General features: G+C 42.7%; 3 protein-coding genes across 3 annotated transcripts; 2 read left to right on the forward strand and 1 right to left on the reverse strand.

The window, feature by feature from the left end:
• The first annotated feature begins 703 nt into the window (after window positions 1–703).
• On the forward strand, window positions 704–10,361 carry LOC121868979. Its single transcript, XM_042370029.1, has 8 exons — window positions 704–811; window positions 3,351–3,465; window positions 5,309–5,426; window positions 5,534–5,677; window positions 6,313–6,513; window positions 8,450–8,611; window positions 9,580–9,753; window positions 9,966–10,361. Exons 1-8 carry the CDS (start codon window positions 748–750, stop codon window positions 10,197–10,199), a joined length of 1,212 nt encoding a protein of 403 aa, XP_042225963.1. The 5' UTR covers window positions 704–747; the 3' UTR covers window positions 10,200–10,361.
• A 5,224-nt stretch (window positions 10,362–15,585) lies between these two features.
• LOC121871224 (cuticle protein CP1499-like) lies at window positions 15,586–16,482 on the reverse strand. Its single transcript, XM_042373420.1, has 2 exons — window positions 16,448–16,482; window positions 15,586–16,310 (listed from the first exon to the last, which is right to left on the reverse strand). Exons 1-2 carry the CDS (start codon window positions 16,457–16,459, stop codon window positions 15,798–15,800), a joined length of 525 nt encoding a protein of 174 aa, XP_042229354.1. The 5' UTR covers window positions 16,460–16,482; the 3' UTR covers window positions 15,586–15,797.
• Window positions 16,483–19,881: 3,399 nt separating this feature from the next.
• LOC121871231 (cuticle protein CP1499-like) lies at window positions 19,882–20,924 on the forward strand. The gene is made up of 2 exons (XM_042373433.1): window positions 19,882–19,983; window positions 20,245–20,924. The coding sequence occupies exons 1-2, from the start codon at window positions 19,972–19,974 to the stop codon at window positions 20,746–20,748; spliced, it is 516 nt and encodes a 171-aa protein (XP_042229367.1). The 5' UTR covers window positions 19,882–19,971; the 3' UTR covers window positions 20,749–20,924.
• The last annotated feature ends 2,116 nt before the right edge of the window (window positions 20,925–23,040 follow it).

Below are 23,040 nucleotides of genomic sequence, written 5' to 3' on the forward strand. Positions count from 1 at the left end.
GCAAATCACTCTGCTTATCCGTCTGTCGATCTATCCTGTCAGTCTGTCATTCTGTTTGTATGATCTGTTGACACTTTCATCTGTCTGTCAATCTGCCTCACTATCTGTTTGCCATTCTTTCTGTCTGTCAGTTTAAGCTCTATGGTGACCCAGATAACCTGTCCATTGTGTTACTAGAACTCTCATAAGTCCATAAAGTTTACGTGTCTATAGAATTATATGTTATAGTTATAGAGCTCTTATAGGTTTTAGCGCTCCTGTAGAGTTATTGTTTCTCTGTTATTATACTGTACGTAAATAGAGTCCCATAAGTCTATAATGTGTTACTTCATCAGCTCTATAAACCCGTAGAGTGTGTTATTTCTACAGCTATATAAACCCGTAGTTTGTGTTATTTCTACAGCTATATAAACCCGTAGTTTGTGTTATTTCTACAGCTCTATAAACCCTTAGAGTGTGTTATTTCTACAGCTCTATAAACCCGTAGAGTGTGTTATTTCTAAAGCTCTATAAACCCGTATAGTGTTATTTCTACAGCTCTGTAAGTCCAGTGGTATTGAACTTTATCTCTGAATAAAAATTTTTGCCATGACAGAAAAACAAGTCTGCAGATTTCACAGCCTTATTCCCACAGCTCTCACAGTCTTATCTCCCACAGGGGGTGAGTGTGTTATATATTATGGTGTAAGAGTCTAGGTGAGAGTATATAGGTGTGTGAGAGTCTAGGTGAGAGTGAGTGGAGTCAGAATGGGGAGTCATCGGTGTGTCTCGGTAATCGTCATCAATGTGGTCATCCTCGCAGCCGTCACTGGTAAAGTTTTCTCTCTGTCTGTTTGTTTATTTATGTATGTAATTAGTTGTCATTCTATTCATGTCGGTAAATAATTCGAAAAATTATGAGAAAATAGATAAACAATAATCGATGTTATCAAAGAGGAAGCCAAACATGATGTTTTTGTGAGTCAGTATAATCCAACGAGTTAAGTGCATCTTTAGTTACGAAAATCAAAACACTGCTTCATTTGTCTTAACTTATCTGTAAGAGCTATGTAGCCCCCCCCCCCAAGCCACCCCCCAAAAAGTGGATCTCCTCATTAATACATTTGTTTTGTTATAGAAGGTCATGGTGGTTATTAAGAGAGCTGGAAGGGGTTAATGTGTGTACATAACCCCTGGCTGTGACAAGTGTAGGGGGTCACTGGGTGTAGTTGTCTTGTGTTGTAAAGAAATTCATTGTCTTTTTGTGTCGTGTGTTACGGAGTTCAACATGTTGACAAAGTCATCAACGACGCGCGTGCGTGCTGTGGGTGTCAACAAAGGCTGTAAGAGACTGTTCCTTAAAAGTCGTTTTTCTGACGAATTCAGTCTACTAATCCCAGTCTGTGCAGATAACTATAGTAAGACCCAGTTATCAGCACAGTGGCATATATTTTTCTTTTAAGTTTTGAACTTTGTCATTTTTGCTTGATAAAAACATCTGGTCCTACCACCCGGTCCCTCTGGGCGTAGTTTTTCAAGTTTGCGCAATGTGAAGTGTGACGTAGCAGTGACGTCTTTACCACTCCACCTGACTGCAGTGGTGCCAATGTGCCCTATGCCCGCCGTTAAACGCTCCCGCTCGTTGGAGACGGCGGCAGTAGGTGACAGTGATGCTGACGACTTTCATCTTGAAGACAAGTCTAAGAAGCAGAAACCTCAGAAGTCAGGGTCTCCAGCAGGGGCTACGGCCACCCCCTTGCACCCCGTCTGGGGCTGTAGAGGGTGGCCTCCTTCTGCCGTCGGGTCCCCAAGTGAGCTTACATGTGACTCAATGACTGACCCTCCGCCGACGATGGACATAGGGGATTCCCTTCGTCTCCCTGCCCCGTTGCGCCTTCGTAGTCTGGCCTTTCCTCGGGACTTGCCTCTGAGCACACGGATGACTTGGTTCTTCCGTCACTGCTCTCCACTTCAGGACTCAACACTTCTCCTCCGCCGAGGTCCTGCAGCCGTAATAGTCACCACACAAATGGACGAGACGGTACACCTGCTTACTCAAGTGGGCTTTCCTGCTCCCCAGGGGGAGGTGATGCTGAAGTTCACCACCATCACCCCAGAAACTCGTCGTACCAAGGTAATGGTTCGCCACGTACCCTGGGAGATCCCTATCGACGATCTTCGCCCTCTTCTCCCACAACTACTGGACATGGAGCGCCGCATCAACCCGGTCTCCAAACGTCCATCCAACGAACTCATCGGCTGGTGGGTGGGCCCACTCCCTCCGAAGGTGAATGTAGGACCAATTCACAACTGTCCTCTCGACCGATTTATCGGAACCCCGAAAATCTGTGGAAACACCGCACTTGAGAGTGCACGAGGATGGTCGCCTGCGGTTTCTGTGCAGTAACCAACAAATTTTCAACCCTCCATACATCCTTCACTCTGACTCACCCCAGTCTTATGGGATGAAATTTCTAATGCCAGACAACAAACATCAGGCTCACTTAACTGGGTGTGTAGGGCATACAACACAGTTCAGTTCACGTTACTAAAATTGAACACATAACACAAGATGCCGTAACGTACACAAGTGACAAAGGTAGAAACGTCTAAAACCGTAATTAAAGCTCAACAATATCGAAATAAGTCTCATGGAATACTAAAGATATCTCACTCCGTTTTATTGTTTCTTGTTCTCGTCCGGAGCGCCTCATTTAGTGACAGGCGTGATAGTGACTCATGTAACATAAATCCTGGTAACACCATTTTCCCACAGCACTGAGACTTCCGGCATCAACCTTACCTCGAGTCTTACCATGGCAGAATTAATCAGATCTCTGGTCAAAGCTACTTCAATGAATCTTGAACCCTTGGCGACTGCTTATATGAACTATATTCACTATCAGGTAGACCACTGCTGTCATCATCAAGCTGGGCGTGGTGTTGGGGCAGTTCATCTTCTAATACATCATATAATAAAACACCAAAACAGTCAGTAATAATAACCTTTCCAGAAACCTTTCAACGTTGTACATTCGCAATGACACTTTCACTTATGCTATAGAAACTTCTATCGCCAGTGTTCTGACGAGCTACACTCAACAGTGACACCACAGCGCCCCATCAATCTACCTGCGAGGGAGCTTGGGAGGTCCCATCACTTTTGTTTTTTCATGTTTCATATTGAAGAACCTTTGTCTTTTAAAATTCATTTATATTATGGAATAGTGGTGTGTAAGTTCCTGCCCCCCCACCACCACACGCACGATAGGTAAACGATTACAATGTTTCCTTCGCTCGGTCGAACACACCCACATCTGTGTATGTCAGTCAGTAAGCAGGCTCATGACCCCACCTCCTCTGATGCTCAGCTCAAGACTGCGTGTGGAACAAGGATGAGAACTACCCACCGAACCCCCCCATCATCCTGGACGACTCCCACGAGATAGTCCGCCCGGTGCTGGAGGGAGAGGACAGGATTGTCAGGTGAGAGAGAGAGAGAGAGAGAGAGAGAGAGAGAGAGAGAGAGAGAGAGAGAGAGGGGTGACCAACTATTGTAAGGCTATGATGCACTCATAAACACACCTGTCACACGTAACATCCTACCTTCTTTTGACAACACCTGACGATGGGACTTTACTTTTGGCCGATCTCGACCTAACTCAAGAATTATCCAGGATGTTATGTGCTCTTCGGACAGTTTGTTAGAGGTTGAGATGTCGGAACACTCACCCGGGCTGCTTGTCAACATTAAGAAACTCAGAGATTGTGGCCTTCTTAACCCCCTGTGTGTGGAAGAAGAGTGGTGTTACACAAGTCATTTTAAACTTGTCAAAAATAATAATGGTTATGACAAGAATGTGCCAAACATGAGGGGATAAGATTATTAACATTTCATATAAGTTACAACATCTTCTATTATCCTCACCAGCTGGCACCTACAGTCATAAATGATATAGACTACTTACAAAGGCTCATCATATATACGCATGTACAAACTCCCCAGAAAGGCCTATCCTCCAGTGTTATTCTCATACTCTCACTTGGAGCCTAAACTCGCTAGTACAATGTTTGAGAGGTTAGTTGGTGCCGAGACATAAAGTGACATTAGGACGGCCGCCATGTTTATAAACTCGCTGCTGGGTGAGACGTGTTGTGTCTTGCTCACAAAGTGTATCACCACCGACCCTCTTACTATGAACAAGGTTTAGCAAGATAAGCTACGTAGTAGGCAGCTATCAAACAGGGAGGTACTACCTCCTGGGAAGATATTGGAAGCATAATGTGTTGTCTAATGGTAGTAGACCCTGCTGATCTGACTTTCTGCCTCATTTACACACAATTGTAGGTTCTCAATCGTTTCTCCTACTTTGACAACACAACATACAGTGTTGTTATTATTATCATTGTTATCATTATTATTTTATGATTTAATTTATATATTTTTTTATTATGTATTTTATTTACGACGAAATATTATTTTATTTTTAATTTTGTAATTTTATTAAAAATTTTGTTTACTATGATTATTATTATTATTATTATTATTATTATTATTATTATTATTATTATTATTATTATTATTATTATTATTATTATTAATTACATTTTCGCCCCCTAGGCTCCGATGTGGGTCAGTGACCTGTGCCCGGTTGGGCTTATCCCCGTAAAAAAAAAAGTGGCGACACATGTGACTAATTAAACAGGACACACCTGAGTCTACCTATGCCGTTATATGCTAGGAAAGTTATTAGGGGAAACTACAAGAACCAGTTTGTAAAAGTTTATTCCCGAGCAAATGACCTTTGAAACTTGTGACTAAACTTTGACCGATCTTTATTAAACTTAAGGGATGTTTAAATAATCTTATCTAAAAGTTTGAGGGCAACAGCTTAAAGCGTTTTGGAGGTAGATTCCTAAAACTCAAAAGTGATAATTTGTCGTCGATTGTGATGTACCTTGATTTTGACCTTGACCTTTGACCTAACCTGAACAAAAACAAGAGAACAGTCGAGATTTTTAGCCAGCTGTAACTGGCTGATCCAACGAATTCAGATGGTTATAATTAGCTGGTCTTTCTAATCCTTGCTTGTGTTATAACTGGTCAATCCCTCTTACCCTAACAATGCTCTAGCTGACCAGTTCCTCTCACCTAAGCCTGTGAAGTAAGTAGCTAATCCTGCTGATTTAACCAAAGTATCCACTAGCCAGTCATTTTAATCTTACTTTGCTAATAATCTTATAACTCAGCCAACCTTTCTTGATAAGCTAATTTATCTAATCTTACCTGCATTACAAGTGGCTAATCCTTCGAACCCTGTTTCCCTAGGCTGGCAGCGAAGAGCAAGGTGACGCTGGCTTGCCCTGGCACCAAAATTTCTAACTTGGACGTGGCGGTGGTGGAGGCTGTGTGTGCCGGGGGTGACCTACTGGCTGTGGAGGGCACGGTGAGAGAAAGAGAGAGAGAGAGAGAGGTGTGTGTGTATGTTGTGTGTATACCTAGCCTTTGTGACTGTGTGTATATATTCTACTCATCTTTGTGTGTATCTTTCAGGAATGGCAGCTGTTCGAACTAGGGTGCACCGAGAAGTTGTCTGAGTCCATTCATCGGGATATGGGCAGCTGCGGTTCTCAGGACATGGGCGTCATCCACAGCATCGGGTTCGAGATCTTCGGCCCTGAGGACTTCTATGAGCTGGCAAGCATAACGGCGTCCAAACCTAATAGCCACTTGTTTAATAGAGGGTATACGTATAGGTGTTTTTAAAATCCCTGACGATTTATAAATTCTACATAATTACTTTGCACACACATATGATGAAAACAATGTGTAAATAACGTATAAAAGACAAATTTAATATAGTTTTAGCATATTTACTGCATATATTTCTAGCATTTAGCATAATTATCATATTTCATTATACAACATTCAATACTCTACTATCGCCATTTCAATCAGTGAAGGATCTTAAGGAGAAATTTATTAAAGAATGTCTATAAACTGAAGATATGTATGCATTAATAATTGTGTTTCGTGAGACCAGAAGTAAAAGGTAATATTTTGAACCAGGGACAAGAGTGAAAGAAAATGGATAGTCATTAGTAGGAGTAGGGGATACTCTGTTATATCTATACCAAGGTAAAAGAAAATGTAAAATCAGCAATGGGAAGAGGGGGATACTCAGTTATGTGTATACGAAGAACCAGATTGAAAAAAAAAAAGGGTATTTGTTGATATGGAACTGGGTAGACACTTAACACATACCACAGCTCTCATTAATCCATTCATTATTTTTTTTTTTCACTGATTCACAAAACACATAAACCCTCCAGATACGTGTGTGTTTCGACCCCAAGGCAGAGACAACCTTGTACTCAGAGAACGTCATCCACGGAGCCAACATCGCCGCCAAGGACAAAGATAATAGTAGGCCAGGTTTCAAGTCCTCCACTGGGTTTTTCACAGTGTCCATGAGCAACGTCTACACTGAAAAATCCCAACTGAACCTCATGATTGATCTGTTGGGTGACGAGGTGAGTTGAAGTGTTCCAAGGTTCATTTGTTTCTGTTGTCTGGAGAAGTGTGAAAAGACCGAGACATTTTTTTGTCATTGAGTGGTGAAGGGGAAAGGAAACATCGTGATTGGTTCTTCCGTTTGTTTACACACACACACACCAAACTGCGTAAACAAACTTGATAGAAAAATCACTGTCTGGATGGTGGTTGGTTAAGAGTGTCAGAGGAAGAGTTGCCATCACCAAAATTGCCATAACGGAAGTTGCCCTGACGACTCTCCAGATAAACCTACGTCAGATGTGTTAATTGAAGGTGAGGCCCCGCCCACCCAGGTGTGACCAGGTGTGACGGTCACGTTTGCGGTCTTTGTGGTGTAAATTAACGGGGATAAAAGTTATTGAGGGAGACCTTGTGTAGTGAAATGTGTCAGTGAAAAGAGAGAGAGAGAGAGAGAGAGAGAGAGAGAGGTAAATAGATGAATGTATAGATATATATTAAGAGAAAGATGTGATGAATTAAAAACAAACCAATAGATAAACGGAATGACAGAAACGGTGAATAATGTTTGTGATTATTATTTATTCTTTATATCTTAAATTCGATTAATTTTCCTGTGTTTATATATCTCTATCTCGCTGCTTCTCTCTCTTTCCTTTTGTTCCCTTTATCTCTTTGTCACTTTGTCTCTTCCCTCCCCCTCTTTCTTCTCACCATTTCTCTCTCCCCCACCTTCTCTTCTTTGCCTCTCACATTTCCTGCTCTCACCCCTTCCCCGTCTCTCAGTTCCCTTCATCTTTCTATACTTTCTCCTCCATTCACCTCCATTTTCTCTCACCCACCCTCTCCCCCCCCTTTACACTCTCATAATCTACATAAACGATCTAGATACTGGGATCAGCAGTGACATAAGCAAGTTTGCGGATGACACCAAAATAGGGCGGCAGATTAATTCAGGGCAGGATACAAATGCATTACAGGAGGATCTAACTAAACTGCAGGGGTGGTCTGAAAAATGGCAAATGAAATTCAACACCAGCAAGTGCAGCGTACTTAATATTGGAAGAACAAATACTGACAATGTATACAGCCTTAACAACATCAACCTAGAGAAGTCGACTTGTGAAAGAGACCTAGGGGTACTTGTAAGCCCGGACCTACGGCCTAGAAAACAGTGCGTTAATGTTCGAAATAAGGCAAACAGAGTATTGGGGTTTTATATCTAGAAGTGTAAGTAATAAGAGTGCAGAGGTCTTATTGCAACTATATCTTGCGCTAGTCAGGCCGCACCTCGATAATGCGGTTCAGTTCTGGTGCCCTTATTATAGAATGGATATCAATTCATTAGAGTCGGTGCAGTGAAGAATGACGAAAATGATTCCGGGACTTAGAAACCTTCCATATCAGGGTAGGTTAAAGAAATTTAACTTGCATTCCCTAGAAAGACGAAGAGTGCGGAGAGATATGATAGAAGTATTTAAGTGGGTGAAAGGAATCAATAAAGGCGATATAGATAAAGTTCTTATAATATCCGAGCAGGATAGGACTCGGAGCAACGGATTTAAGTTGGATAGGTTTAGGTTTAGGAGGGAGATAGGAAGAAACTGGTTCACAAATAGGGTGGTGGACGAGTGGAACAAGCTTAGCAACTTTGTAGTAAGTGCTGGAACTCTGGAAAGTTTCAAAAGGAGGCTAGATAGATTCATGGATGATAGAGAGTGGTAGTAACTCTCGACAGGAGGTGCCATGCACACTGCACAGGCCAACCGGCCTATTGCAGACTCCTTATGTTCTTTAATGTTCTTATGTTCTCTCTCTCACTCAATTCCCCCACACACACACTCCCTTCCTGATTCTCTCCTTCACCTCCTCACTCTCCCTATATCATTCTCTCCCCCTCACACCCGCCCTCCCCGATACTCTCACCTTACCTCCTCCTTCCTTCACCCCCTGTAGGACTTGGCTCACAAGATCATAGACGTCCACAAGCAGTTCTACCTCGCCAGGGGCCACATGGCTCCCGACGCCGACTTCGTGACGGAGGCAGAACAGGACGCCACCTACTACTACATCAACGCCGTCCCCCAGTGGCAGGCCTTCAACAATGGCAACTGGAAGGTGGGTGGCAGGCCTTCAACAATGGCAACTGGAAGGTGGGTGGCAGGCCTTCAACAATGGCAACTGGAAGGTGGGTGGCAGGCCTTCAACAATGGCAACTGGAAGGTGGGTGGCAGGACATCTTCAACAATGGCAACTGGAAGGTGGGTGGCAGGCTTTCAACAATGACATCTGGAAGGTGGGTGGCAGGCCTTCAACAATGACAACTGGAAGGTGTGTGGCAGACTTTCAAAAATGACAACTGGAAGGTGGGTGGCAGGCTTTCAAAATGACATCTGGAACAATGACAACTGGAAGGTGAGTGGCAGACTTTCAACAATGAAATCTGGAAGGTGGGTGGCAGGCCTTCAACATTGACAACTGGAAGGTGGGTGGCAGGCTTTCAACAATGACAACTGGAAGGTGAGTGGCAGGCTTTCAACAATGACAACTGGAAGGTGAGTGGCAGGCTTTCAACAATGACAACTGGAAGGTGGGTGGCAGGCTTTCAACAATGACAACTGGAAGGTAATCCACCTATACCAAAAGTTCCTCTAATATACTCTCAAATGACCTGATTGACCTAAGTACTTTAAGTTCCTTGTAATTTACGGACCTGGGATCATGGATCACTTACTTCCTGTGACGGATTGTAATCAACTGTGCCTTGGCGTCGTCTTACTGACTTGAGCTACGTAATGTGGCTTTGTTTTGATTGAATTTACCGGAGTATAATGGTATCTATGTCAACTATAACCCGCAAGTGTTATACTAAGTTATCCGAACCGTTTAAATTTTTTTTATAACAAAGCCAGATTAATATTTTGTTAGTGACCTGGACTATTAACTTGTTATAATCTCTCTGTGTCTAATTCCAGTTCATCATTACACAACTTATTTCTTTAAGACCTTCTCTTACTTGTCTACTTCGACAGTACCTGGAGTGTCAACAAACCTATCTATTATGACCTGTTCCTCCTATATGACAGTTCCTGGAATTCGCGACTCGAGACCTGGCAGTGAAGCACGGCTCGGACCTGACGGTGTACAGCGGTGGTTGGGACTTACTGGAGTTGGATGATATCAACAATAACTCCGTCAAGATCTACCTGGGGCTTACAGAAGGCAAGGAGGTGGTGCCCGCTCCAGCCATCACCTGGAAGGTCTGTGTGCGCCTTTCTTGGTAGTCGCTCTATATGTTGTTTAAAAGGTGAAAAAAAAATATTTATCTCTATATAGATGAAGTGAGTTACTGAATGATTATTGACACAATACAGGTGGTATGGAGGGGTCGTGAGGTGGGGTAAAGGTGGTGTCACAAGGTGTGATAGAAGTGTGGCACAAGGTGTGTCATAAGGTGTGGTTTCTGACACAGGTGGTGTATGAGAAGAGCAGTAAGCGCGCGGCAGCCATAGTGGGGGTGAACAACCCCCACCTCGAAGAACCCCCCACCAAGCTGTGCCCTGACCTGTGTGACAGCCTCGTCTGGGTGAACTTTGACTTGAACGACCTGGTGCATGGCTTCACCTACTGCTGTACCGTGGACGACCTGCGGCAGGCTGTTCCTCACGTTCCAGACCTCGGCGACGTTGATCTCTTGACCGACTAATTCTCAAGTCATACAATGATACAATTTGAAATTCAGATCAATTGTTCTTATCACATTACACTGAAATTGACTGGGTAGGCAGTATTTTATTTTTAATTAATTAAATTAGTACAGTCACTCGTGTAACATGCAAGTAATAAATTCATTATTTTGTTTCTCGTCTGCCATCGATTTCTTTGGAGTATTCATCTTTTACAATAGGCTCTGATGGTGAAAACCACGAGGATAGATAATTTTATTTATTTTTTTAGTTCAGAATGTGAAGTTCGTAAATTGACATCTTTTATAAAACGTCGCGGATTACAATGGTTGTTTCTGCCAAGTTTGGTGTGTGTGGTTGTGACGCCTAGCAATAGTTAGGTGATAGGTAATATAATGTTTGTATCTTTAATGTCAAATTATATATGAACAAGATCGTTTATATATTGTGAACCATCGCCCTCTCTATGTCTAGTATACTGTATGTAACACACACACACACACACACACACACACATAACGTAAATACAAGATTCTCAGCGTCACATGAGATTCAAATAACCCATCAACTATTTAACCAACATATTTTACCTTCCGCACGTGAGAATATTCTTTCCTTCTCGCTCTCCTTTACTAAATTGTCTCCCTTACTATTGTGTGAGAATCTTAATGTTCTCCGTCAGTCTCCAAGGCGAGGAAGTGGAGCATAGCTGTGTGTCCGTGAGTGATTGCGTCCGACCTTCCATCACGGACGATCGTGAGAATATGCAACATCTTGAAGACAAAGTGAAAATTTTTGAGGTTTAGAGTCGTAGTGGGGAAAGAGGAAGAGAGAGAGACAGAGAGAGAGAGAGAGAGAGAGAGAGAGAGAGAGAGAGAGAGAGAGAGAGAGAGAGAGAGAGAGAGAGAGAGAGATTAGCAGAAGAGCAGTCAGATAAACAGTGACTGACAGATCGAGAGATAGATAGATAGATAGATAGATAGATAGATAGCCAGCCAGATGGATAGATAGCCAGCCAGATGGATAGACACACAAACAGCCAGATAGATAGACACACAAACAACCAGATAGATAGACACAGACAGCCAGATAGATAGACACAGACAGCCAGATAGATAGACACAGACAGCTACAGGTAAAGACTTATCTCCTCTAAGCTGTCCGGTATTGTGTTATACATTGTCTATTTATCATAAGACTTAATTTGTGGCCAGTAGAAGGTCGACAGCATCCTGGAGTTATGGTGTGGTTTGTTTAAAGGGACACACACACACACACATACACACACACACACACACACACACACACACACACACACACACACACACACACACACACACACACACACACACACACACACACACACACACACACACACACACACACACACACACACACACACACACACACACACACACACACACACACACACACACCTGTTGACGGATTTTCCTTTTATTTACTGTTGTTCTTCGCGCCGTAAGTTTGATCCCGGGACACTCCCAGTTCACCAAGCTGTAAATGAGCATCTAAGACTGTACGAGTTGTGTACATTGAAGGTGGTTGAGTGCAGTGTCGGTCACGTTGCTTCCTTGTGTACCGAAAGCTTAGTCTACAGTGTGTTGTGTCCACACTGTTCCTAACGAGTAGTCATGACCTTTGGATCCACTTACACAACAAGACCCAAATACCCGTCTGGTTCACCTACCTGTGCCTCAAGACCTGTTGCCTCTGACACTACTCACTGATGATGATGATAATGAAGTAAAGTGACAAATGACTTTGCACTGGGGAAGGAGAGGAGAGAGAGAAGTAAAGCATAGAAACGGGAAGAAAAGTAGGAGGGGGAGATAGCAGGTGGGCTGTCCACCTAACGGAGACGAGTTGATATGTTGGGGTGGTGGCCGCACGCAGCACACGCCCGCCTGCTCAAGGGAGGCAGGTGGAGGGGGGGGGGGGTAGCTAAGCTAGCTAGGTATTCATTATTGTAATGGGTGTAAATTTATGTTTGGGTGTTAATTTATGTTTGTTAGATTTTGTTGTTATTTGTTCACATATATGTGTAAAGTGGGTCTTGTTCTTCTATGACAGCATGGAGGCTCTTGGGCCACCAGCTGTGTGTTTTAGTAGTTCCTTCTTCTTTTAACTGGGAGAATAATGGGTCCTCCAACTCTTCAAGTTTGCTCCATATTCTCTGTGCTTGGCTGTGTGTACGTGTGTTCAGTGGTTCGATATTGTATAATTCGTGAAGTTCTCGTATTTTGGTGGTGTATGGCGGAAGTTGCTTTGATGCTGGATTTGCTGATCGTGTTGAGTGGTATTGGTGGATACTCTAGGTGGGGGCGGACAAGTGCTTTGAATAGATGTACTGTAGTTGAATTTTGGTGTCCATTTTGCTAAATCTTCGTAGTTTCGTGAGTTGTGATTGGGCAATCTGTTTGCGTTGTGTTATGTGTTTTGCTATGCCTGTTCTTGTTATTGTGAGTCCCAGAATTTTGCCTTCGTTGGAGTATTGTATAGGTACGTTGTTGACTGTGATTGGTGCAGGGTTTATTTTGGAAATGTGTATGATCATTAGTTTCTATGTATTGGTTTGTATTTTCCACTTTTTTTCATATTCGTTGATTTGCTCACTACTCATTAGCAGGTTGTCCTTCGCCTTTTATCATATTATTCTAGACCAGAGGAATATATTTGACTGTCGCCTTAGGGAACACCAGCAACCATAGCAGAAAAATTATAAAATAAAATATAAGAAAACTATAACAGTGTGACCAGTAGTTATGTTATGACCTTCAATCAGGTGAACCCGGGCTGTTGTTACGGGTGTTGGTGTTGTTAATGACTATTTGTTAACATTATTGTTTATCTGAAACACATTGTTTACATTTTTTATTCTAACTAAAAATACACACAACAATGTTTATATAAAACACCTTTTTTGTGTTAGTGTTTGTTTTGGACAATCACATTCACACGGATGTTTATTATATACAGTGCTTATGACATTGGGCACAGGTAGTCAACCCACAACTGGGCTTGGGGGGTGAGGGGGGGAGGGAGAGAATAAGAGTAAAAAGAAAATAGAAGAGAAAGAGACTATGTTAATCTCCACCACGAAGATGCCAGGAAACCAGCATTTTGACGTGAGACTTAGTAAGAGGATGGGAACACAGAGGAAGGCAGAGCATTCAACAGCTCATCCAAACACTCAAATGTGAAAAAAAGTTAATAAAACTCAGAGTATAAGACATTAAACAGTACACACAAAAATAAGACGAATGACTAAGAGTTTTTTAAGCTTTATCTAAATAGGACTTAAATTAATTGTAAATCACATGAATTATCCAATGTATGTCTCAGTAGAACTTTAAGTATTAAGAGGTAAAAATAGATAAGACACTACAGGTAAAAATAAACGCAAGAACACCTGGGCTAATTAGTATGGCTCGCTGTTTTAAGACATACATGAAGTCTAAGTATTTGTGTATCCTGCCAAACGAACAAACAATCACACAAAAAAAAACACCTCTTGGATAACGTTTGTGTTTTATTTTGTCAATAAGAGTAAAGCAAATTCCCTGTGTTTGAAGTCTGTTTTAAAGGATTGGATGACAATAGGATAAAGATAGATGAACCGAACGCCACAGGCACCTAACCTTACCTAACCTAACCAAGCCACACTGGGGCCGTGAATGTGTTTCTGGTTATTTACAGCGTGGGTGTGGCTGAGACTAACAGGCAGGTGGTGGTGTAACGCCTGACCCTCAGTGACTTACTGCAATGTGACGTAAGGAAGGTCGTGGAGAGGGAGGAGGAGGAGGAACAGGAGGAAAAAGAGAAAGGAGAAAGAGAAAAACAGAGGAGGAGGAGGGAAAGAGGATGAGGAGGAACAGAAGAGGTAAAGAAAAGGAAGAGAGGGTGAGGAATTGGAAAAGTAGAAGAGAAGGATAAGAGGTTGAAGAGGAAGAGGAAGATAAAAGTAGGAGAAAAAACAGGAGGAGGAAAATTAAGAGGGGGAGGAGGAGGAGATAGAGGAAGAGGAAGGGTGTGGACTCCGAAACACGAGAAGAAAATTGACTAAGTGAAAAAAACACACACACACACCAATCTTATTAATGGTTTCCATTTTCCTCCTACACCTCTGGAAGACTAATAGCGTTAACACTGAGTAAGGTGTGGTGAAGGTCGTTTGTCAGGGCTACCGGTGTGAGGACTAGTTAACTTGTGATTGGAGAGAGAGAGAGAGAGAGAGAGAGAGGTGTTTGGCAAAGGTAGGTTGAGAATATAATTGTGTACAGTAATCAGAATAACATAAAATAAGGAGATGTTCTCACTGATACCTCCACATGATACCTGACACTTCACATGACACACCTGACACTCTACATAAAACACTTGAAACTTCACATGGCATTTGACACTCCACATGACGCCTGACACACCACATGACTACACCATGACACCCCACATGACCACACCTGACACCCAGCATGACCATACTTGACACCTCGCATGACCACACCTGACACCCCACATGACTACACCTGACACCTCGCATGACCACACCTGACACCCCACATGACTACACCTGACACCCCGCATGATCACACCTGACACCCCGCATAACCACACCTGACACCCCGCATAACCACACCTGACATGTTCCAATAATTGTGTGAAAACGAAGCATAAGATCAAAAGAAAAGTTCCTTAAGGGAAATGGAACTGTTTCACGTAGCTACTCCATAATAAAAATAATATGTACCTTCAGGACGAAAACCAATACACTATACAGCCTTCATAAGGATAACATTATATTACGTTATATTTCGTTATGTTATCATGAGAGTTATATTAGCTATTATATCCGGAGTTATGTTAGGTATGATAAATTGAGAGCTAAATATTGTTATAGTGCGTTTTTTTCCCAGCTGAGAAGAGATGCCCCGCCTCTTCCTCAAGAGTTACAGCTGATTGGCTGTTGGAAATTTGTCCGATTTCGTCCTGAAGTAATGACGTGTTTCTAAATGAGTTTATTCATAATCGCTTCTGACGAGAAAGATATTTAGCTAAATTATATAAAGCTACATACATTCATTATTTCAAACACGTAGGAAGTTTAACAGAAATCTTATACATGAATATTAACCGTTAAACTCTGGTAGCAAATTCACGCTTTCTGAGGACGCATTTAATATATACTTATTTTTACCCACAATAAGACATACTAAGACAAATTACGTATTAGTAATACTACAGTACCTCACACAACAGGTGCCAGGTGTCAGATGCCAGGAGTCAGGTGTTAGATACCAGGTGTCAGACGCCAGGTGTCTAGATTATTGTGTTAATTTACTTAATACACTCGTAAGAATGGACAGGTACATTTTGGGTTCAGGTTTTCACTAATATGAAAATATACCGTCGTCCTTTATTGTAACGATACACAAAATATTTTTTTTGGGGGGATGTTCACAACAGTTTTTGGTGGCTACTTGAATTTTGGTCCATTTTCAATTCTGCATTTTGTTATCATATATTTACAATCAGCCAGGTGTTGCTAATGTGTCTATGGTCAATTATGTTGGTTCAGGTGTAGAAATCGACAGTCCAGCTCAGTAGTGGGTGTAGTCGTCAGGCGCCGCGGCTGCCGCTGCTGCCTGCCTCTCGAAAGTCCTGAAGAACTGAGCTTTGGCGGCGGCCACCTCGGGAGTGTCCTGGACCGGCCGGGGGGCGACATTGGAACTGTAGGTAGTCGCGGGAACGACAGGGAATGAGGGGATGGCTGGAACGGAAGAGACTCCATAAGAACGGGAAGGGACGACGGGAGAGAAGGTGTTGACAACAGGGGCGTAGGCGACGGGAGAAATGGAGGCGTAGCCTGGGGTACCATAACGACGGGAACGAATAGTATCCAGCTGGTTCTGGTAGGCCCTGAAGAAAGCATTCTTATCGGCGGCGACTTCGTAGGTGTCGGAGACAGGGATGACTCTACCGTCGACGCCGGCGGGGACGGTGGCAGCCACAGGACCTGTCCACCTGGGCTGGACGGGGACGCCGTAGTGGTGGCCATGGTCGTAGGCCTGATAGGTGGAGGCGGAGCACACGCCCATCACTGCCAAAACAACCTGAGGGAACATAACATAACCATCTGTAGTTCTTATCATAAAGAAATAACAGATTCCAATAATTGTATTGTTAATGTAAGTTACTGAGAGTTACTGACAACTTGTGACTTGATGAGAACCAGAGGTGCTATAGTTACCAGAGCCTTCATGATTACTGTGCGTAGGTGTGAGCCGGACTGTGCCGGGTGAGGCTCCTCACTCGTCATTTATATCTCACTTACGACCCTCACTCCTTCACCTGCCATCCACTTAAGTCCTTCACAACTTTTTTTTTATAATTTTTAAATTAATTTAATTCTACAGAGTGTCATCATACTATGAACAGTCCGCCGTTCCTCCTGAGACTCTCTTTCTGGTTAAGCGGTTACGTCTTGCCTTTAGTTTCTTTTACCTCTCCTATTATATACTCGTATGAGATTTAAGTCTTACTGATTCTCCCATGTATGGACGTATGTACAGTATGTATGTATGTATGTATGTATGTATGTATGTATGTATGTATTATCTTTGCCTTTCTCTCGCCTGTGACAGGAGAAAATATAATGGGAGAAAACTGTATAGAAAGAATTAAGAAAATATTCAACAACAGATGAAAATATTGCACATACTTGTTGCTCATATGCAGTCCTTACGATAAACAATGATTTAATATAAAGTTATAGAAAACAGGTAGAGGAAATAGAAAGCTTCGATACACTTCTTGCCAAACGGAACCACTAACGACTATAATACAAAGAGATACAGAAGAATATAAACGAATTCAGTAAATATTAGATTAATTTTAGTGTTTACTTATAACCACAATTGGAGTAATATTCCTAGCTGAAAGTCGTTTATATAATCAGTAACGATTTAGGAGTGATATTCAGAGTAAAATACTGATTCGTTTTGACTCTAAATCGTGGTAAATCATCAAATTTTTGCATGTCATTCGTGGTAAGACTTGAACAAATTCTGTGGTATATTGTACTTCTCGTTTTAAACATTTTTTTTTAATTTTTGTCGTAATTATTAGTATTTTTTGTTAGTTTATTTTTCACATAATAAGTGTTTCTCAGTACATGTATTTCTCAGGGAAGATATTCGTTATTACAGATATTTTTCGATACAGATACTTTTTGTGATATTTGTTTCTCGTTACAGTTGCTCTCTTTACAAATACTTGTCATCAAAAATATTTCTCTCTACAAACCAACTCTCAGGAAACAGAAATACCCTCAGCAGGAGCTTATTGAAAAAAAAAATCCATTATATTCTTGTATTTCTCGTTACCAATCCCACACTTTACAAAGAAATATATAACACTCGTATATCAAATTTCTCTCTTGTCATTTAATCGCCAAAAACTGCAAATCATCGCCAGTTATTTCCATCAGGGTCTGTACTGTACAATAAACACTTAACAGTCGACTATTACCGCACTAGGAATAACACATACGCTGTGGAGTAACCTTGTCGTAATGGTTAAAATCCTACATCTGATAATATCCTCATTTGATGTTTATACCTTGTAATATCCTGTTAACTGTATAGGTTATGACTGTTGTGAAGTGTTTTTCTTACAGTTCGAAATGCTACGTATGACTGGTGGTCCATTCTAGCCCAGCCGTAAAGTGTCAGAGGTTAATGAAATCTTTAGTATGTCGTAGGATGTCGTTAAGAAACTAAAAACCACGAGAGAATAAAAAAAATGTTGAGGATATTAAAAAAAAAAAGCCGGGTCAATATATCAAAATTAACTAAGTGTTTGTACTGAAAAAGATATAATAAAATATGGATAAAAGAATAAGTGAGATGAGGTAAATATAAAAACAACTACACTAATCTATTTCCTCAACACACTCCACGAGGATCATTAATAACACCAGAACGAAGAGCAAATTAACACGCGAGTCTTAACGAAGTGTTTTTTGCTAACGGCATCAGGCGGTGTCGGAGAGGCACGCGTGGTGGGATCGTGATTATATCTCTCAATGGCTTGTTTTGCCTTCAGCTTCGTCCTGTGTTTTTTTTGTTTTTTTGAACATCGTGACTTACCAAGACCGGCACTGACGTCTTGAACATTGAACATAACTCTGATAGATTATGTCAGGTATTAAGGCTTATATTTTTTACATTTTGTTATCTTTTGTAAATATACGATCATAGAGGAATTAGGTTTTACGGGTAAATGTGATGTTATCTTCAGGTGTGCCAAGGATAGTTATTTTTTAGAACATGGTTATTGTTTTTAATATTCTTGGTCGACCTCCGCTATCAACTTTATTTCCCAGGCCACACCCCCGACCTAGCTCACGCCCAAACCCACGGTCATGTTGTAACCTCACCTCTACCCTCACCTTCCTCCCATCGCCCACGGTCATGTTGTAACCTCACCTCTACCCTCTCCTGCCTCCCATCGCCCACGGTCATGTTGTAAACCTCACCTCTACCCTCACCTTCCTCCCATCGCCCACGGTCATGTTGTGTAGCCTCACCTCTACCCTCACCTTCCTCCCATCGCCCACGGTCATGTTGTAACCTCACCTCTACCCTCACCTTCCTCCCATCGCCCACGGTCATGTTGTAGCCTCACCTCTACCCCCACCTTCCTCCCATCGCCCACGGTCATGTTGTAACCTCACCTCTACCCTCACCTTCCTCCCATCGCCCACGGTCATGTTGTAGCCTCACCTCTACCCTCACCTTCCTCCCCCGTAAACCCTCCTCACCTAATCACTCTCCCATGCCTGCTGCGATGTGTCTGTTTCAGCCTTAGCGCCCAAACGTAAGCAGTTAAAGACAGAGACCTGAAACTTTACACACAAATATTACACGGGTTCCAGGGTTGTGCACTTTGGTAATACACTGACCCTAGGGTAGTCCGGACAAGAACCAAAAATCTTCTCCGACAGAGATATCGTCACGGCGATTGCGGGAGGGCAAACTAACAGTCAAGGTTAGAGGTGGTTAAGTTAAATTAGGTCAGGTTACCCACGTCAGGGAGGGTAAAGTGGGACAGTCAAGATTATACAGTATATAAGAACATAAGAATGGAGGAAACTGCAGCGGGCCAATTGACCCATACTGGGCAGTCCCGTTTATACCCAACCCCTATTGCTCATATAAGCATCCAACCTATGTTTGAAGCTATTCAGCGTATTCGAGTTAATGATGATATTTGGTAACTTGTTCCATTCATCCACCACTCTGTTTCCAAACCAATGTTTACCAATTTCACGCCGAAATCTAAATTTGTCAAATTTAAAACCATTGTTACGAGTTCGCTCCTGGTTGGATAGTTTGAGTACCTTTTTGGGCTATCTAACCTGAGCGAAGCCGGGTAATTTTGATAGACTTTATATAAAATAACCAAAACACAACTACCTGTCATTAATAGTTTTTAAAATTAGTCTGTTGTAGAAATTAAAACTGTGAAAGAGGCATAAACATCTTGGTACATGAAGCACCTAATTATACTAAAACGACAAAATGGCAAGTGTACATTAAGGTACTTGTCAAATTCACCTAACGGAAAAATATTGTTTCAGTCTCTAGAGTCACCATGAAACACGTCATTACTGGGCCACAGGACCAGGGAATGACGGTCGTGAGTGAGGTATAAATAGCTAGTGAGGAGCCTCACCCAGCACAGTCCGGCTCACACCTACACACAGTCATCATGAAGGCTCTGGTAACTATAACACCTCTGGTTCTCATGAAGTCATATAAGTGGTCAACACACTTCGTTTAGCACCATTAACCCTTTGTAGGACAGGAGTTTCTCTCAGCTGAAATAAATCGTATGGCGTTAGCCAGAATAAAATACCTAAGTGCGCCGCTGCCGTACAAAGAGTCAACAGTTAACTCTCTGTAATATACAGTAACAAAATAACTTGGAATCTGTTATTTCTTCATGATAAGAACTACAGATGGTTATATTATGTTCCCTCAGGTTGTTTTGGCAGTGATGGGCGTGTGCTCCGCCTCCACCTATCAGGCCTACGACCATGGCCACCACTACGGCGTCCCCGTCCAGCCCAGGTGGACGGGTCCTGTGGCTGCCACCGTCCCCGCCGGCGTCGACGGCAATATCATCCAGGTTCCTGACACCTACGAAGTCGCCGCCGCTAAGAATGCTTTCTTCAGGGCCTACCAGAACCAAGTGGACACTATTCGTTCCCGTCGTTATGGTACCCCAGGCTACGCCTCCGTTCCTCCCGTCGCCTACGCTCCTGTTGTCAACACCTTTACCCCCGTCGTCCCTTCCCAGTCTTATGGAGTACCATCCGTTCCCACCGTTCCCGGCGTCCCCGCGACTACCTACGGCTATAACGTCGCCCCCGGCCCGGTCCAGGACACTCCTGAGGTGGCCGCCGCCAAGGCTCAGTTCTTCAGAACCTTCGAGAGGCAGGCAGCAGCGGCAGCCGCTGCGCCTGACCACTACACCCGCTACTGAGTTGGACTGTCGGATCAGCCTTCGAGACCCAACCCTTCGTTATTGTAATTAGAAATTTCCCAAATTTATCCAAATAAGATTGACTCCTGTTTAATTACAATATTCAGTAACAGTTATCACAAAATGATTTACCAAGTTCCTTGATATATGTTAATAATAAAGGAAGACGGAGAAAACTGTCTAATTGTGAAAATGAATTTCCTGTAGAGGTGTTGGTGGCAACAAAGCACTGGAGTAACTAAGGGCTTGTTTACACGATCAGTTACCACGTATGGTGGTCGCGCACGCCTCGGATCAGTGGCGAAGCATGGGGTCGGAGCAGGGTATTGGCCACTGTTTAGTGGACAGTGTGTTTACACGGAACTGCCACACCGTGTGTGGTAGACTGCTGGGCAAGAGGTTCATGGCTCCCAAACAGACGAGTCGGCAACGGACGGCCGCACTGTTGTGTGTTTTGGCCCCTGGGATGATATTAAAGAAAAAACAAGAAAACGGACTGTGTGTGGGTGAAAAAATGGTTAAGGAACAAATCGTGTGGTGCTTATAACCAAATCATTGCTGAAATGCAGCGTGAGGACACACAGGACGTGCAACGATACATTCGCATGACCCCTGAAATGTACAACACACTCTTGGATAAAGTACGTCCACATATTTCCAGGACGGATACAAATATGAGGGACTCTATAAGTGGCAGGGACACACAGGTGGCCACTCAACTATTAGGCTCCCAAACGAAACTGCCCGGGAAGGGTTGGTGGTTCAGTGTTGCCGTCTACACGATCACTGCCAGAGCACGGCTTCGTTACCATGTTTCAAAACCTGCTACGAGACTGATCGTGTAAACGAGCCCTAATAAACGACTCTACCACGGCCGTCAGCACAGCTGTCACACACTCAGCGGTTGTACACACGAACAGATTATCCTTTGACATTAGAATCTTTATTCTTGATTTTTTTTTTGCTGAAATTGAATGTGTTTCAGTGATTTTACTTGGAGGATCAAAGTTGTTCGGTCATGTTCTGCATTGTTTGTTATATAAGAGAGAGAGAGAGAGAGAGAGAGAGAGAGACCCAAACATCAACACCTCCCAACTCTGAGTGGCCATAACCTCATCACTCTTCCAATCTTCTTATATCGTTCTGTCTGTGTTTGCTCGCTTGTTTCTCTCTGCCTGACTGCTGGTTGTAATACATGCTGAGGCAGATTTTCCCACCACTCTGAATGAAGCACTTGGGTCGTGGAGTTTTGAAGCATGTTCGAACAGATGCTCATTAACTATGGCCGAACAATTTGCATTAATTGCCAGAAAAAGATAAGCCAATTAGATTAAAAAATATTAATAAACCGTGATTTATTAGAGTAACTTGATAAGAGTTGGTTGAACAATGTAAACAATCAACTAACTGAATAAAGTAAGTAGATAAAATAGATGGTTAAGTAAAGAGAGGTGAGTGGGCCATGAACTGGCTAGCAAATACAAACACTATTTTGCCATAACCCGGGAATCACATGGACACATTATTTAGCCGTCAACTTCTTATAATACCAACCAAACCTTACCTAACCTAACTTAATTAACTTAACCTAACATAACCTAACCCAAACCCAACTTAAGCTAAGCTAACTTAACTAACCTAACCTAATCTCAAGTATACTATATCTAAACTAACCCAAATTAATTTAGAACATATTTTTACTTTTAAATTTGAGTTTTAGCCTCTTCACCACTGATCGAGCTGCTTGGGCGGTCGGTCACGTCTCTGTTACACAATGTTGGCAAGTACTGGGCATGCACTGGCTCCTGAATGTATCTGAACCTGCTCTAGTGTTGGTCAAGTCTGGTTTTGAAATAGCTCTCACTCGGTGCTGTCACAACACTCTCTGGTAGATTATTCCAAGAGTTCACAATTCTCGCTCCAAAAAAAGTTTGCCCTCACAGTTTTCCGGACTTATGGCTTCTTCAACACTTGTGAGACGGGCGTCCGCCAGCCCAAGGTATGGACACTCGACTGTGTAGTGCCCACTGAGATGTTTGTAAACTTCAATTAGGTTCCCCTTTGCCCGTCTGTAGTATAAGCTAGGCAATTGCACGCGCTTTAATCTCTCTGGGTAACTGCGGTGCCAAAGCTCAGGCACCAGTCTGAGTGGCTCTCCTTTGGACATTTAAAATCAACTAACAGTCTCTAGCATATTTCGGGGACCAGGCGGGGTGACAGTACTCCAAACGGGGAAGCACCCCACTACTAGCTACGTTGCTTAATTCATCTTCTTCTCACAATGGCCCGAGA

Source organism: Homarus americanus, unplaced genomic scaffold (assembly GCF_018991925.1).
Source record: "Homarus americanus isolate GMGI-L3 unplaced genomic scaffold, GMGI_Hamer_2.0 scaffold32583, whole genome shotgun sequence".
Taxonomy (NCBI): domain Eukaryota; kingdom Metazoa; phylum Arthropoda; class Malacostraca; order Decapoda; family Nephropidae; genus Homarus; species Homarus americanus.